The following is a 17,590-nucleotide window of genomic DNA, read 5'->3' as shown; positions in this document are numbered from 1 at the left end:
TCCTCCCTGCACTGACTTTAGAGCTTTTCATCACTGCTCTCAGCTTTGTTTGGAGTTATACTGCTGGGGTATTTCAGCTCACATCAATTTTCTCAGTGAGGTCTGCTGCTAGCACAGTTGAAAGGCAGAAGTCGAAGAGGTTGGGCCAGGTCACAGACAGAACAATTCATGGATGACAGTTTCTAATAAGGGTCATATGCCCTCAGAAGCCTTGGGAAAGCTTCTGGAGTTGAGAGCATTAAGAACACCCCATCATGGAGGCTTGTGTGGTTATCAAAAATAATGAATTCTCATATTGTTCCTTTTCTGAGCTTCTCATAATAAGTATCACTCATCAAGAGAAGTATGTGCAGCTGAGTGTCTCTGAAGGTACATTTAAACTGTTAAAAAAAACTGCCCAGGGGAAGTCAGACAAGAGAGAGATGCTTGAAAGTCACTTGTGGAGCACAGTTTTTTCACTGCAGATCTGTGAATGAGGCACATATTTCCTGTTTCATCCCAGACTCACATATGCATGGATTTTCAATAATCAAAGAGAAAACTGGAATTTTAGAAAGCATAAACACTTAAAAAAATCAGCAAATCAGCAGTGCAGACTTTACTGTTGTTGGGTATTTGCACTCTGAGAACAAATATTATCTAAGGATAATTAGTCCTTATCTTTGATTTATTCTATTTTTGTCAGGTATCTTTAGGCCCTCATGCTTGAGGCCAGAAATAAATAGAAAATGTGTCTTAGGCCTTGCTTCAATAATACCAATAGCAAACCATATCTGATATTCATAATAAATAATGATTTTTTTGTTTTTCCTTGTCCTTGGAACAGAATGCTTATTACCTGGCCTTGCTCAATTATGCCTCAATAGGAAAATTGTGTGTTTATAAAATTTAACTGTGAACTAAATGTTTAAAATATTGTGGTTCCCAACATTAATTCAGAGAATTATAAAACTAAGTTGGTTAGAGTTTAGAAACTCTCCTAAGTTATAAGAAACTTTAAAATTGGGGGACATTTTTATTGGATGAGAAGTGGACACAATAGCAGCTCTTGCCAGGGGCCAGATGTACCAAAAAGGACAGTGTGACTTTTCTCTTGTTAAGCAAATAATTCAGCAATTCTGAGTTCAACTAATAAATGCTTCATTCAGAGAGAGCAAGCATTTCTGTTTGATCTCTGGTAAACAGTAATTTCAAATAATGAAATTTCCTCTAGGAAACATGTGCTCTTTAACATTAACATAAAAGGAAATAAAAATGCAAATTCAAAGGTATTTAGAGAACACTTATTTTGTGGTTTAAGAGGCTTTCTTTCCCCTCCCATTTCCTGAAAGATGTTTAGTGACTCTTAATAAATACTCAGAATAAGATTTATTCTAAAGCTGTCTATATTCTGTAATTGTATGCCCCCATTTGCCCTTTAAATTTGAAATACACTTGAAATGAAGGATGGAACCCAAATAGGCTGTTGAGAGAAGTAAAAAATGATAAGTGATTGATTTTTCTCAACATAGATAACAACCTATTTTGTGATTCAGCAATTGTTGCTATATACTGCCCGTGAAGGACTTCTTTTAACATGAGATTGTGATGTTGCCTTTAATATTTAATTTATTTGCAAATGTTGCTCTTATATCTGGGTTTCCTGTGCAGCACAGGTAGTAAGTGTAGCAGGGAAGCTCTATTTCTGCAGAGAGCACCATAGAAGAGAGAAGGGGAGAGTTCAAAGACTAGTGTGTTTTACCTTCAATCTTCTTGCCCTTCACTCCTGTTTTGTTGCACCTGTGTTAGTTTTGCTATTTGTGTGACTTGCCTTTGTCCCTGTGCCAGCCTAGATTTCAAAACAAGATCTATCTGACTTCCTGGTCCATGCTAACTAATGTGAAATACTACTCATGGAGAGGAGATTGGAGGAATGTCGTGTTTGGTCTAGGTTCTCCCCAGATATTTAGTTTGTACACTGTGCCAAGTGCCTTTGATGAAAAGACAAATATAATTTGTTCAACTCTAGAGGAGCAAAACATGGATAATTGAAGAGATGTGTGTGGTCAACAGGTATTTGTAGCTAAAGTTGGTGCTGATTTTCTGAGTAGACTGGTCTGCTTAGTTGCCTGAAGCTTAGCCCAGAACCACTTAGGAAATTGTAATAATTTTCCATCAGAGAATTAGCTGCAAATGCTAAGCTCTCTTATTTCATTTTGTGTCGCTACAATAGAATGTTTGATGTTGGGTAATATATGAAGAAAAGAGTTTGGGATTCATGATTCTGGTTCTGGAAGGTCGAAACAATGTGATGCTGATACTCGGGTGAGGGCCCCAGCTGTGTCATAACTTGGTAGAAAAGTGAGAAAGGAAACAGCCATGTGCAGAAGGGGCAAGTAAGTGGGATAACCTCCTTTATAATAAGCTCCTCTTGTGAAAGCTAATCTAGTCCCACCATGCCTGACCCACCCCCTTGAGATAGCATCTGTCCGTTTGTGAAGATGGAGTCCCTATGACCTAATGACCTTCTACTAGGCTCCACCTGATAAAGATTAACACCTTTACACCACCACATTGAGGACCAGGCTTCAGTGCACAAACCTCTAAGTTATAGCATGAATTGTCAGTCTCTCACCTGGGCAAGTGAAATTCATGACCAAGTTTGTATAGTTAAGGCCTTTCAAGATCTTGCTGTTTTGGCCTGTCTTCCTCTGGCTGTGTTCTCACTCAATTTTACTTCATGTTTTCCACCTCAGAGTTTGGTTACCTGCATCTAGAATGCCTTTCTTCCCCCTCATCCCACTCCATGTACAGTAACTGAAGCCTGCTAGTCCTCTAGGATGATCTCAGAGGAGTCCACCTCTTTGTGTTGGTTTCCCTGGTCTGCTAAAACCCTGTTGGGAAGCTTCTCTGAGCTGTGTGGCAGGTCCTGTATCCTTGCTGCTGTAGTCTCAACCAGTGTGAAGCATGTGCCCCCAAAACTTTCCAGTGTAGCCTTTGACCTTGTGCAGATTCACTTACACCACATCTGAAATCTAAAAAATTAATTGTGGGAAACTTGATTTTACTTTTTGTGAGTTATTATGAGCCTGCATGATGTGACTCATCCAGTTCTGTCTGGACTATGTGACCCCTGGCCCTCAGTTCAGGGGACTTGTCTACAATGTCCTGCCACATGACTAACTCCCCTGTGACTTGTGCCATCAAAACAGAATCATACTAGCTTCCTTGTCCTTCCAGTATTTGGTGCATACACTTTGCCCCCCACCCCATTATGGAGCTCACCCTCTCGTCTCTCTTGTAGGTCTGCTCAGTAAAAGTGCAATTGCTCCTATAGGTAGAGAATACAAGTCTCAGAGGCCATGTTCACCTTTGCCCAGCAAGTCTCACACTCTCTCCTTCCAAACCCAGTAGAGCTCTATCTTTCCTATTGTGATTATCACTGCAAAGCTTTTGTTACCACATTCAAAGTGATTTTTGAATGCCAAATTAAGCTTCTTAAATTTCACGGGTCATATCTTTTTCATTTTTATATATCCTTTTGCCTTTTTCAAAATGGTTTTTATATAGAAGATATTTAATAGGTATTAAAGTGGCTTAAATAGTGAGGTAATACATATAATAATTGAAACCAGTCATTTATTTAGTTAATGGATATTTTTTTGAGCACTATAGTATGTAGTCAGTGTTCTGGTGCTTGGATTAAATGTGCTTCCAAAAGGACGCATATTTGGTGATCTTCCTTGTGGTGTATTTGTTGATCCAAAATAAAACAAATATAACTGTGCTGTTGACATAATATTTTCAGAAGTCATTTATTAATTTGCCAGTTTATGTCTGAATTGCTGTGGCCTTTGCAGTTCTAAAATTCATTTGTGATTCTCATTTAACATTTTTTCAAAGCCAACCATGGCTCTTTAGCCTTGTTTTGAATACATGTAGCCTGATATCTGATGCTTTGCCACCCCAGTCCATTTTTCTATCCCTGTCTCTTGGCCAGGCTGAGCTCATCACTTTGCCCTTTCCCTCTTGGTCTGCTACTTTGACTTTTTCTTAGCTTTCTCACCTTTTGTATGGTGACTGTCACCAAACAAAAAGCGATGAGATAGATGGCCTCTGATACCAACCATAAATAAAGATTTAATTCAATATACTCAGCATGATAAGCCATTTGTTTCAATTCTCTGAAGTGTAGAAATAACTTTTTGTGGGGAGGTGCAGAGGGCTTACCACATTAGGAGCAATTGCAGAAGTGTACAGAATCGTGCTTTCCCATCATTTTGTGTTTTCTATGTGATCTGTAACATCCTTGGACTGCTGACATCAGAACATTGGTTAGACTGCTGTCACAAAACTAGTCAATCCCAGCAGAGTCCATCTACTAGGGACCTCAGAGTTCAATGTCCTCCCTTTTCTGCCCACCCGTGCTGCTCTTTAGTTCTCTGGTTTCTCTTTGCATGAGTCTACTTTTCTGTCTCCTTTTAAATCTCACTTTCATGTGACTGGAGTTGCATTCTGGTAAAGTTGCTATATGTCTGTTACCACTAAATTTTAAGTTCTTGTTTTAGAACCCAAACTTTATCATATCATTGTTCCTAAAGTATCAGTCAGCCTTGCTGTTCACTTGAGAGAATGACTTAATCTCTACTGATAAGCAGAACATAAGGCTTTTGGGAGTGGGGGTGCTCACTAGGGATTGAACCACCAGGGTGCTTAACCACTGAGCCACATCCCCAGCCATTTTTATTTTGAGACAGGGTCTTGCTAAGTTGCTTAGGGCCTTACTAGGTTGCTGAGGGTGTGTTTGAACTTGTGATCCTCCTGCCTCAGTCTCCCAAGTTGCTGGGATTACCAGCGTGCGCCACCATGCCTGCCCCAGATCGTAAATCTTACAGGTGGTGTTGGGAGTTGGAGTTTCTGCTGTGAAACCTATGTGGAAGGATTTGGAGCAAGATGGAAGTTTCATCATCAGTCCTCTGACTTACCTGCAACAATAGTGACATCCACTGAATCCAACATAATGCACTGTTTCAGTTGGAAGCATTAGCTTGCTGTGTTGTGCTTGAGAAAAGTATCTTTGAAAAGCAAAAGGAATTAGTTAATTTATCATTATCATTAGCTTGTTACATGTCTAATAGAGAACCAGTAATTAAAATAAAACACATTTGTGCCTATTTTAGAATTACCTGCCTTTTTATGGAAGAAAAAAGAACCATAAAACTGGCAAAACAAAAACAAAATCATATTATAAATCATATTAATAGAATAAAAGGGAAGATGTGCTTTGAACCTCCAACTCCTTCACAGCTCATCATTTCTTGATGCCCTTTTTGCCAAGCTATATGCTCAAGAAATCTAATGATACACAAAACCTCATTGCCAGATACTTCATTACTTCCTCAATCCATTAGTAGCCTTAATGGCCTATGCCACTGGAATAAGTATGGAAATCCAGACCCCCAAGAAAATACAGTGCTCTATAAATCATATTCGCCTGAGGATTTTCTCAACCCTTGACACTGTGGAATAGGTGAAAGGAACATTGTACTTCCTGAATTTTCTTGTACTAAAGTATCTCAGAATAATTGATAACTCTTTAGTTTTTAACCCTCTAAGCCAGTGATTCTCAAAGTGGGACCTATGGATTGACAATATCAGTATCACTGAGAAATTGTTTAGAAATGCAGGTCCAATGGCCCCCCTCACAGAGTTCCTGAAACTCTGGGGCAAGGCCTGTATTCTACATTTTATCTATGCCTCCTGGTAGTTCTGATGCTTGTTCTAATGTTCCTGATGCTAAAAATATTACAAGGGGGTATTTTGTCCCTGTTCAGGAAACAGAAATCAGGTCATGAAATTTGGAGGATTCAGTTTAATTAAACAAATATTGGCTGATCAGTCCCCGGTATCCCTCCTGGGAAAATGTAAAAGTGAGTGACACCCTAAAGTCACAATATCTTGTTACTTGTGCCAGCATTTTCCTGCTGTGCTGTGTTGGTTTCTCTGGGACTCAGCCGCTCCTTGACATTATTCTAAAGGCATCAAAGGTGATGGCTCTCATTTGACTTCCAGAATCTTCATCCAGAAAACTGGCACCTTATCACTTTCCTAATTGTCACTGACATCTTAAACAGTGAAGTGCAGAGAATGGCCCTTTCTTTCTGAACTTTTTCTGCTTTTAAATGCCCAGTAATCTTATTGTCTGTTATCTCCGTGCTTATCCTTCTGGATCATAGTGGTGCCTCCATCCTATTTTAAGACTTTGAGCAGCTGCAGGGGACATTCTTTCCCACAGAAGACAGTCTGTCTACCAAGAACTTGAGTGAGTGACTGTATTTAGAGGAAGAAGTAGAATCTTCTGTCAACAGAGGGCATTGAGTTAAAAAACACTCAAATTTTACTTTCTTCCTAATAGCCACTTCCCTTGAGCCCAACTTTTCATCATTCTTTGCTTCAATGTTTCCAGTTTCTTTTCCCTGTCAGTCTATGCTTTATCTCCCTTGCAGCTAAAGTGATCTTTCTTAAATACTAGTTCAATCATTTCATAGCTTACCAACTTCAGATATGTGCCTGTGGCCTGTAGCAAGGATCAGCAAACAAAGGCATGTGCTCATTGTTTATTCACAAAGTTTTATTGCAACACAGCAATGCCTATATATTACCTATGACTGCATTTGTACTAAAGTTGCAGAGTTGAATAATTTCAACTAGGAATGCATGTTTCACAAGTCTAAACTATTTTTAATCTCACACTTTAAAAAAGTCTGGCTTATAAGATAAAGGTTAGTTTTTATAGTTAAGAAAATAAACTCAGGGTTTAATTCTACCAATTTACAATGTATTTTCCTTTGGCTCCCTCCTATTCTTTTTCCTTTCTTTCTTGTCTTTGTTTGAAATCATTATTTTTCATCACCCCCCCCACTCTATTAGTTTATTTGATACTTTTTCTTCTTTTTCCAACCAATTCAAGAACATTAGAACATTTTAAATATCACTTTCTCCTTATATGGAACCGTCATTATCTATTTAAACTTTACTTAAAATCTGGAAGAGAGGATGCGAATAAGAAGGACAATAAGATAAACCAGACGTGACTTTCCTATGTTCATATATGGATACACAACCAGTTAACTCCACATCATGTACCACCACAAGAATGGGAAGTTATATTTCATGTATGTATAATGTGCCCAAATATATTCTACTGTCTTGTATATCTGAAAAGAACAAATTAAAAAATTTAAAAATAAACAATCTGGAAGATTTTCCATTATTATTTTATAAAGTCAGTTTTCATTTAGTTTTATCTATATATTTAGTATTTTGGTTGCTCTTCATTTCTTCATACACATTTCTGATTCTTGAATTTGAAATAGAAAAGGAGAAACTATGTTATCCTCACTCTTAAATGATTATATGCATGATTACAGACCACATTTAATTTTCCTTCAGAGATTGGAAAACATCATCATATCACTGTCTTTTTTTGAATGCATTATTTCAGATTAGAAATCTGATAGTTACCTGACATTTCACTTTTCTTCTCTGGAAGGTTTTAGAATTAATTCCTTCCTTCCTTCCTTCCTTCCTTCCTTCCTTCCTACGAGGCTATGCTTAAAGTATTTTTTTTTATTATTTTTTAAATGGTTGTTCAAAACATTACAAAGCTCATGACATATCATCTTTCATACATTTGATTCAAGTGGGTTATGAACTCCCATTTTTACCCCAAATACAAAGTGCAGAATCACATCGGTTATACATCCACATTTTTACATAATGCCATATTAGTGACAGTTGTATTCTGCTACCTTTCCTATCCCCTACTATCCCTCCTCCCCTCCCCTCCCATCTTCCCTAAGAGAATTGAACAACAGTAGATGGAGTATTTTTTTTTTTAATATAATGAATTCTACTTGTTGGGACTTTGGTTGATCTAAATAATTTCTATTATTTTTCTATTTCTCTGAGATGCTATTTAGAAGAGTAACAGAACATCTGGACTCTTTTCTGTGCTCCTTAGAATTTGTGTTACATTTTCCATCTTTTGACCTTTTCTTCTGGGAACTATACAATCTGTAGGCATGCATTCCAGTAGTCAACAAGCCTTGAATTGTTTTTGTGTGTGTGATAATTGCAGAGGTGACTATGTGGTTGTTACCTTCTTTTTTTTTTTAATTGATGGATATATTTTGAAAGTTTTATCATGATATGTACAGTATCTATTTTAGGTTCATCTTGTTTGTGTTTACCAACCTCCTTAGCTTTTACTTTTCTGTTTATTAATTATAGCACCCTCTGTTTTATGGCATTGACTTTCCTCAAGTGTTTTTGATTTTTAAAGTATTTGTTTGTAGTTTAGTTGAATGTTTTGAGTGCACTTTCTCTTTCCTTGGCTCAAATGTGAATCTGCTTTTCTTATTGGTGAATGTTGGTTCAGATCCTAGGAGATTTATATTCAGGTAGGATTAGGGGCCCCACTTGCTGCCTATACTTGAGGACAGAGTGGGCTATGTTCATCTTTGGCATTAACCTTGCCAGAACAGTCCGTGAAGAAAACCTGCTAAGCCAGGAGTGGTGGTGCGCCCCTTAATCCTAATTGGGAGGCTAAAGCAGGAGGATTGCAAGGCCAGCTTCAGCAATTTAGAGAGACCTTACCTCAAAATAAAAAATAAAAGGGCCAGAAATGTAGTACAGGGGTAAAGCACCTGGGGTTCAATCTCCAGTGCCACAAAACAAATAAACAGAAGACAAAACTAATACAGCTACTGATGGTTTTTTGCTGGGCTGTAAGTTCCCCAAAGTCTGTCAAGTGCCTTCTGATCTCCTCCCATTCACCTCCCCACCAAACACACACTTAAAAAAAAATGTGTATGTACACACACACACACACACACACACACAATGTACTTTTAAACTTTTAAATACACTTATCTTGAGGAGGTAGGCATTAATTCATTGTTTTTTCCTACTTTGGTCTCTAGCCTCAGCTCTTATAGCAGGTAGAAGCTCTGCCCTGGCACATTCCCAACTCTGTTTCCTAGTAATTCTCAGGGCTTTATTCTGAAGGCACAATCATCAGTGCCTCCACAGGCCGTATAAAGAAAACCACACTCAGCCTGCTATCCTACAGTAGTGCTTAGAGATTCTTAAAATGCATGAGAATCTTCAGAAGCAGCATGTGAAGAGTGTGCTGAGTGGCACTGTTTTACAATAATTACTTCATGTTGACCCAAGTTTCTTCCTTTTTAATTGTGGAAGTGTGCTTTGGAGTAGCCTTGAGGCTTTTGAGATGGGAACTATTCTTATTCCTCCAGTAACCTTTGCTAGTTCTTATTTAGGATTAGTGCTTATGTACTTCTCTGTGAATCTAGTTCCATCTATTTCTCATAGTATAAAAATTCTAAACATTTTCTAGTACTCTCATTGTTCTCTTTCTCCTTTTAATTTTTAATACATTTTATCTTCATTTAGTATAGTAATCATACATATTTATGGAATGCAGTGTGACATTTCAGTACGTGTATGTATTGTGTAATGATCAGATGAGAGTAATTGGTGTTATCAGTCATCTCAAGAGTCATATATTATTCTTTATGTTGGGAATATCCAAAAATTCTTTCTCCTAGTTATTTTGAAATGTTCAATTAATTATTGTCAAGTATAGTTATCCTGTATTATAGAACATTAAGTGTTTTTTCTCCAGTTCACCTGCAACCCTCTACCCATTAACCATCTGGTTCTACTTTTTCAGGCTATTATGGTTTTGTTCCTTTCCCGATATGTTTATGTAGGGTCTGGGCCCATATGGTTGGTTAGCAGGTACTGGTTTTACTATCTTGATCCAGTCAGCCTTCACCTTCACTCAAAGCCTACTTTCCTCTCTTGTTCCAAGCATGACTCATGGCATCATTCATTCTGGTTCCACATAGCATTTTTGTCTCATCTTCTTTCATAGTGCCTATTCCATTGTAACATACAAATGTCTTATTTGTCTTAGATGTCTTTAACTTAGGTGTTTTATTTCAGTACTGGGGATTAAATCCAGGGGTGGTTTTCCTTATAATTTCATGAGACTCCTTTCCCCCGCTTTTTACTCTCCAGCTTCCACATATGAAAGAAAACATATAATCCTTAACTCTGAGTCTTGTTTATTTTGCTTAACATAATTCTTTTCAATCCTTCTATTTTCCTGCAAATGACATAATATCATTCTTTTTTATGACTGAAAAAAATTCATTGTGTATATACACCATGTTTTCTTTACCCATTTATCTGTTCATGGTCATCTAGGCTTGTTTCATAACTTGGCTATTGTGAACTGTGCTGATATAAAGATGGAAATGTCACGTGATGACTATAAGTTTTTAGGATAAATACCAAGGAGTGATGTAACTGGGTCATATGGTGGTTTCATTGCTAGTCTATTGAGGAACCTCCATACTGAGTTCCATAATGGTTATACTAATTTACAATCCCATCAACAGTGTATTAAGTTTTTCTTTTTCCCTGCATCTTTATCAGCAATTATTGTTATTTATATTCTTGATAGATTGTCATTCTAAATGGAGTGAGATGAAATCTCAATGTGGTATTGATTTCCATTTATCTGAGTGTTAAACATTTAAAAATATATATAATATATTTATATATATTTTTTTCTTTGAGAAGTATCTGTTTACTCCATTTGCCCATTTTTTTAAACTTTTTTTGAGTTCTTTATATATTCTGGACATTAATCCTCTGTGAGAGAGTAGCTGGCAAAGATTTTCTTCCATTCTATAGGCTCACGTTTCATGCTCTTCATTGTTTCCTTTACTTTACAGAAACTTTGTAAATTGATGCCATTCCATTTCAGTATTCTTGGTAGCATTTCCTGAGTTTTAGATGTCCTATTGCAGAAGTCATTGCTCTAACTGTATGTTAGAATGTAAATCTTATGTTTACTTTTAACAGTTACAAGTTTTCGGATCTAATTCTTACATTTTGGATCCATTTTGAGTTGTCCTTTGCACAGAATCAGAAATAGGACTCTATTTTCTTTCATATGTATAATATACATACTATATATTATGTAATATATAGTATATATAATATATATTGTATATATGTGTGTGTGCGCGCGCACGTGCGTGTGATTTTATATATATATTCTTCTTTTTTTTTTAGTGTTATATACATTTTAAAATAGAGGTCTTCCATCTCCTTTCTTAGATGTAATCTTGAGTTCTTTTTTTTTTTTAATTTGTAGTTGTAGATGGACAGAATGCCTTTATTTTATTTGTTTATTTTTATGTGGTGCTAAGGTTCAAATCCAGTGCCTCACACATGCTAGGGAAGCGCTCTGCCACTGAGCTGTAGCCCTAGCCCTGTTGTTGTTTTTGTTTTGTTGACTTTTTTTCTTTGAAGATATTGTGAATGGAATTGTTTCTCTGAATTCTTTTTCAGTTTATTTTTCCCTGATTTCTTTTTGAATGTTGATTTTGTATCCAAGTTTGCTCAATTTGTTTATTATCCTTAGAAGTCTTTAGGTGGAACATGTTGAATCATTATCAGTGATGATTTGACTTATTTCTTTCCTATTTATATTTCCTTTATTTCTTTCTCTTGCCTGATTACTCTGGTTAGAATTTCAAGAACTAAACAGCAGTGGTGAGAGTGGATGTCCTTTCTTGTTCTTGTTTTCAGAGGAAATACTTTCAGATTTTCCTTATTTATTGTGATGTTTGCTTTGGGTTTGTTGTATATAACCTTTATCATGTTAAATGGGTGCTAACTTTTGTCAAAGGCCTTTTCTTCACCTGTTGAGATCATTATATGATTTTGTCCTCAATTCTATTTATGTTATGAATTACATTGATTTGTGCATGTTGAACCATCTTTGTATCCCTGGAATGAAACCAACTTGGTCATGTTGTACAATTTTCTTAATGTGTTGTTGAATACAATTTGCTAATGTTTTATTAAGGATCTGTGCATCTATGTTCATCAAGGCTATTGGCCTGTGTAGTTTTCTTTTCTTGACTTATCCGTATCTAGTTTTGGTATCAGTGTGATACTCCTTTCATGGAATGAATTTATAAGTGTCACACCCACTTTCTTTGTGTTTCATGGAATAATTTGAGGATGATTGTCCTTTAAGTCTTTCTTTAAAAGATTGTTAGAATTCAGGTGAGTTTGTCTGATCTGGGTTTTTCTTTGTTGCAAAACTTTTTTTTTTTTTTTTTTTTTTTTACTGTTTTAATCTCATTGCTTGTTATTGTCTGGTTAGGTTTTCTGTATCTTTTTGGTACAAGTTTGATACTAAATGTGTCTAGAAACTTATCCATTCTTCTGAGTTTTACAATTTTTTGGATCCATCTGCCAGACTATTTTTTAATTGGAGATTTGAGACCAGTTAGAGTCAATATTGTTATAGAGGGATGTTTATTAATCCCCACCATTTTGATTTATTTCTAATGTTGAATTTGGTCCTCTTTTTAAATTTGCTCTCTACTCTTCTAATGAGAGTCAGCCATTTGTAATCTCTGGAATTTGTTTTTGGTTTCTTTTGTGTGTAGTATTTTGTTAAGTATTTTCTATAGTTCTGGCTTAGTAGTCAGGAATTCTTTTGGTTTCTGCTTATCTTGAAAAGTTTTTATTCTCTTTTAATTCTAAATAGTAATTTTGCTAGACCTAGCCATCTTGTTTGGCAGTAATTTTCTTTTGGGGTTTGGAATGATGTCTTCCAAGGCCTCCTAATTCTGCTTAACTTTCTTCTAAGTGTAACCTGATATTTTCCTCTTGAGGCTTTTAAAATTCTATCCTTGTCCTGTATATTAGGCCCTTTAATTAGAATGTTGAAGAAAGGTTCTTCTTTGTTCTAGTCTAGTGGGATTTCTGAAAACCTCTTATATGTGGATGTTCATCTCATTCCCAAGGTTTGGAATTTTTTTTTCTTTTTAAATTTTTCTGAAAAGGTTATCCATTCCATTAACCTCTGTCTCAGATCCCTCTTTTATTTCAATGGTTCTTAAATTTTGTCTCTTAATGTATATTCTGATTATTACTATTTATTTTCTTTGGTTTAGGCCGTTGGAATACTGAATATATAAGACTGACCTCTTTGTTTTCTGTCTTTGTTTTGAGATTCTGTCTTCTACTGGTCTTCTGATAAGAGACTTTAAACAAAATTTTTACTTGATTTATTGTGATTTCACTTCTAAGATTTATGTTTCATTTTTTTCCACATCTTTCTCTTTATTGAAATTTTCATGCATATGCTGTACTGACTTCCTCAATTCATTCAATTGTTTTTCTGTGCTATTTTGAAATTCAGTGTTTGTTTTTTCATAATCATTCTTATGAATTCTTTATCCCATAATTCATCTACTTTGCTAATTTGGGAGTCATTTTCTTGTGAATTATCAACCTTAGGGGAGATACCATGTTACCTTGTTTTTTCATATTTCTTGTATCTCTATGTTGAGTTGTGTGCATGTGTTAGAATGGAGTTCTCTTCTACTTTTATGTGAGGGCTTTCTTCTGTTTTTATTTGAGGGCCTATTTAGGGCACAACCTTCTCTTGGTGAAATGTCCTAGGATATAAGATCCTTGTAAGTTGTTGAATATATTTCCAAATGGTTTGTATTATAGTTTCCTGGCTGGTTCTTTGGTGATTATTAGAACACTTTCATATAGTATGTATTATGTCAAAACTTGAGGATCTTTCCTTTTCTGTCAGTCTCACAAGAGAGTTTATATATCTCACAGTTATGTTGTATATAACTGGGTATATGGGGGGTACCCCCCTTTATGATTGCTCTTCTAGATTTGACAATTCCATATGTTCTAAAATGTTGTGGGACAAGTCTAGGTTGTTGCTTCTCACAGAAGTGGTGTCTACAGTCTTTATGTTATTTCTTGCTGCTTTTACTATTTGAGATAATGTTCATGAGTGGGTTCTGAGGCCCCTTCTAGCCATTCCTACTTGTGGCCTAGGCATTGGCTTGTTTTTTTTTTTTGTTTGTTTGTTTGTTTGTTTTGTTTTTTTCCTCCCTCCTCCCCTATTCTTTGTGTTGCTGAAGTTTGAGCAGGGTTAGGTTATATGTAGAGCAAAGTGTGTTGTCTGTAGCTGGGTGAGGGTGCTTAGCCACAGAGTATCTACCCTATGAACTTGTAGTTTCACACTAGATTCCCAATACCTCACTGGGCCTCAGGAAATTTGCCACCAATAGGAAAGTATATAACTCTGGAGCGTGTTGCACAGAAGCCCTGGTGGCTGCTGGGTTCTTCAGTGGTTGGCCTCTTTCCTACCCTTAAAATACCCTATTAGTTAAGAAAATAGTCAAACAACTGACTTCTATGTTGTATAGTTAGACTTTTAAAAAATTGAGTGATTAATGCCTCAGGCTCCTAACTGGATTTTTTGGTGTTATAGCTGCCCTTCTATTTCAAATGATTATATTGACAAAAATATAATAAAGTACAAAAATTATCAAAAAAAGATTCCAAGAATTTCTAGAGATACCAAGATGAACTATTAAATAATGCCTTTATGCAGATAATATGGGTCTTGTTGTCTACAGTTTGCTTGTCTACCCCTTCCCCACAAAGAGAGAGAAACCAATTTTTAAATCAATAGGCCACATTTTCAAGCCCTACTTAAAAATACTTAATTTTACATTGAATCTGGATGAATAGGGAAATCAGATAGGTGCCTGGAGTGTGTGGCTATTGCGGGGACTAGTAGGAAACAACATTGCTCTAGTGGGCCATGAAGGCCCTTCTGTAAGCTTTACTCTTCCATCTCATGCAGATCTTCTCCCACACATATTCCAAATGACTTGTAGATGAGGAGAAGCCATTGAAGGAAATTAAACAGGATGGTATGTGATTTGTATAGTAAAGAGATCACTCTGGCAGTTCTGGGGCAGATGAAATGTAGAATGAAATAAAAGTTGGTGAGACCAATTAAGAAGCCATTTCTTTGCTTCATCGGCCATCATAGGTAGAGGCAATGGCAGTTGCTATGGATGGACAGGGAGCGATCAGAGTAAGACCAAGGAACAGAATCTATGAGCCTGAGTTGCTAATCAGGTGTGATGGCAAAGAAGAGTTAAGTGCACATTGATTCTTGCAGGTCTGTGATAAAATATTGCCGTCCCCAAAAGATATTGACTTTAAGTACCTTTTTTGGCTTGGGAAAGAAAATGTAGCTATGAATGAAGAGCAGTTGCACCAACATTTGAACAGATTGTAGACCTTTTTTATCTGAAGGAATGGAAGGTTGATCTTTTTGATCATTCTGCTTCCTCTGCTTTCTAAACCTGAGCCTGTGATGTTCTATAACCAGTTTTTCTTCCTCCTCAAATATTAGTGCACAGATCTTACATTAAGTGAAGCTGTGTGATCTTCCCTATCTCTTGCAGCAAATGTACTGGTAATGTCTCAGGCTAATTGTATGCAATTTAATTTTCAGATTGTGGTAATCATTATTGCTGTTTTTATTTTCATTTTCTCTTCCCCAGGCATTGTCAGCTATAAATGTTCAATAGAATTATGCCCTTTGGGGTGATTTTCAGTTTTCTCACTTTGGGAGGCGTATTCTTGTGTCAGTCATGAAAGGTTCAGATTTGGATTATTAAACATTTGAGCCCCTAGTTTTCACATTGGACCATTTAACACTTTCCATTTCCTTGTAAATGGAAAACTTAGCCCATCTGTATGCTGTTTGTGTGTTTTTGAAGACCTCATTTGATTTAGAAGTGTCTGTGCCTGTCCTAAAAACCTGTAGTCTTTGTCTTTTGCTGTATAGAAAGTCCTGCCACGAGGAGGTAAAGCATCCGTGGGTGATTTACAGGAGCACCCTTGGGCCTTTTCCTGAGCTTTGAGCCAAGAGGAGCATGTGCTAAATAATTTGACTTTCCTAACCACAAGAAGCATTTAAGCATATGTCTGGTGGCGTGTGACTGTGGAAGTGTGTTTCCTTTAAAATGAGCAGACTATATTGCCACAGATGCTTTCACCACTGGGGCCCCTGGAGGGTCAGGACTTGTTGATGTAATCAGTTTTTTCCTCCTCTAATAGCTATTATTCTCTGAAGTGTGGAAATTGGCTGAGTTACAGAGTGTGAAGTGATGTTCTTCTCTGTTTTAACCCTCCAGAAATGCATCTTCTGCAGACACCGTGTTAATAAGGTCTCTGGAGCTTGCATCCAGTGTTCTTACGGCCGCTGCCCAGCTTCCTTCCATGTCACTTGTGCCCATGCTGCAGGGGTATTGATGGAGCCTGACGATTGGCCTTATGTGGTGAACATCACGTGCTTCCGACACAAGGTCAATCCAAATGTGGTAAGGTCACTGTCCCTTCTCAATGCTGAGACAACATCTGAATTCCCTCCTGTACCCAGACCTAGGTAGCGTATTTTATTCTGCTGTGTTGCTCATTGTTGACATGTCCAGACTTTGTTTATTGGGGGCTGAAATTACACACAATTATTTGCAGATATTTGTACAAGATTTACCAGGGTCTAGTGTGCAGTAGACACAATAATATTTACTGAGTTGAATGAGTGAATAAGTAGATGAATAAGTAAAACTCTTTATGTCCATTCTTTATGTCCAATCTATTTACAGGATTGCTGAGCATTGTATTACAGGTTATGCGCTACACATATCCAGGGTATGAGGGAGATCATTTCCTGGAGGACAGTGATGTGAAAAGCATCACCTGAGATTATGCAGCAAATAATCTGTGCAATTTATGCTGTGGACCTGGGATTTTTTTATTTCATTTCTCCTAAAAGAAGCAAAAAGCAGTAACATTTTAAAGGGAAAAAGAGGATAGCCAGGAACTTTGTGGAGCCTTGCAGCCTGAAATTGTGAAGTTAGAGAAAAAATAAAGTCCCTGGAAGGAGTGAGGACATTCTCATAAAGGAGTAGAAGAGAATAAAGTACTCCTTTGTTTTGGTTTGGTTTTTACCTTTTCCCTTTAACTCAGGACTGAATTTAATTGTGGAAAATAGTGTTTGCAACCAAGTAACATGTAAATTTAAATGTTATTCAGTTTACCTGTCCTTGGTGGATGAAACCCTTCCTTCTTTTCAAAAGCTAGAAAAATTATGACAGTACAGAAATGGCTGATATCCCTTTTTTGGCTTTCCAATTCACTGTAATGGTTTTTGGCTACCAAAGATGAGGCAAAACATTGTATATAGATGCTAAGCTTTGCTAATTTGCCTCTTTCTGTTATCCCTGGGAGACTTGGCCATAGGCTATTTGCAGACTAATATGCTTGTCTTGTTTCAGCCTCTTGTGTACAGGCTGCCAAGTTGTCAGTATTGGCTTGTGGAGCCAGGACTCATCCACAACAAATCTCCCAGTTCTTTGTAATGATTCCAGCAATTTCCTTTGGCATCTTGAGAAATATTTGACATTTGTGGGGTTGGGACTATGTGCAGATGTGTTTGAGTGCCCAAGAGTACAAAATGATTCCACCAACTGTCATATATATTTAAAAGTTATTTCCCATTGTTTCAGGTCACAAGTTGCATGTACATTCATGCCTATTCCTTAGTATCTGGAGTTGATGTACTCTTGCAAAGAGTAGTATTGTGTTTGTCAGAAAATAC

General features: G+C 36.8%; 1 protein-coding gene across 8 annotated transcripts in view; it reads left to right on the top strand.

Moving 5' to 3' along the window:
* Positions 1-17,590, top strand: part of KDM4C (lysine demethylase 4C) — a 401,867-nt gene that overhangs the window by 323,618 nt on the left and 60,659 nt on the right. For 6 of the 8 annotated variants that reach the window (XR_014020688.1, XM_081282630.1, XM_081282628.1 and 3 more), the window contains one exon: positions 16,125-16,310. Coding sequence is in view for 6 of the 8 variants with exons in the window: in XM_081282630.1 (XP_081138756.1) it covers positions 16,125-16,310 (186 nt within the window). In the remaining 2 variants the exon portion in view is untranslated. The remainder of the gene's footprint in view (positions 1-16,124; positions 16,311-17,590) is intronic. The other 2 variants (XR_014020689.1, XM_081282627.1) reach the window with 1 other exon arrangement.

The sequence above is a fragment of the Spermophilus citellus genome, assembly GCF_964194105.1.
Source record: "Spermophilus citellus genome assembly, chromosome: 2".
NCBI classification, from domain to species: Eukaryota; Metazoa; Chordata; class Mammalia; order Rodentia; family Sciuridae; genus Spermophilus; species Spermophilus citellus.
The sequence above is the reverse complement of the archived record's forward strand: the minus strand, read 5'-3'. Positions and strand labels throughout refer to the sequence as shown.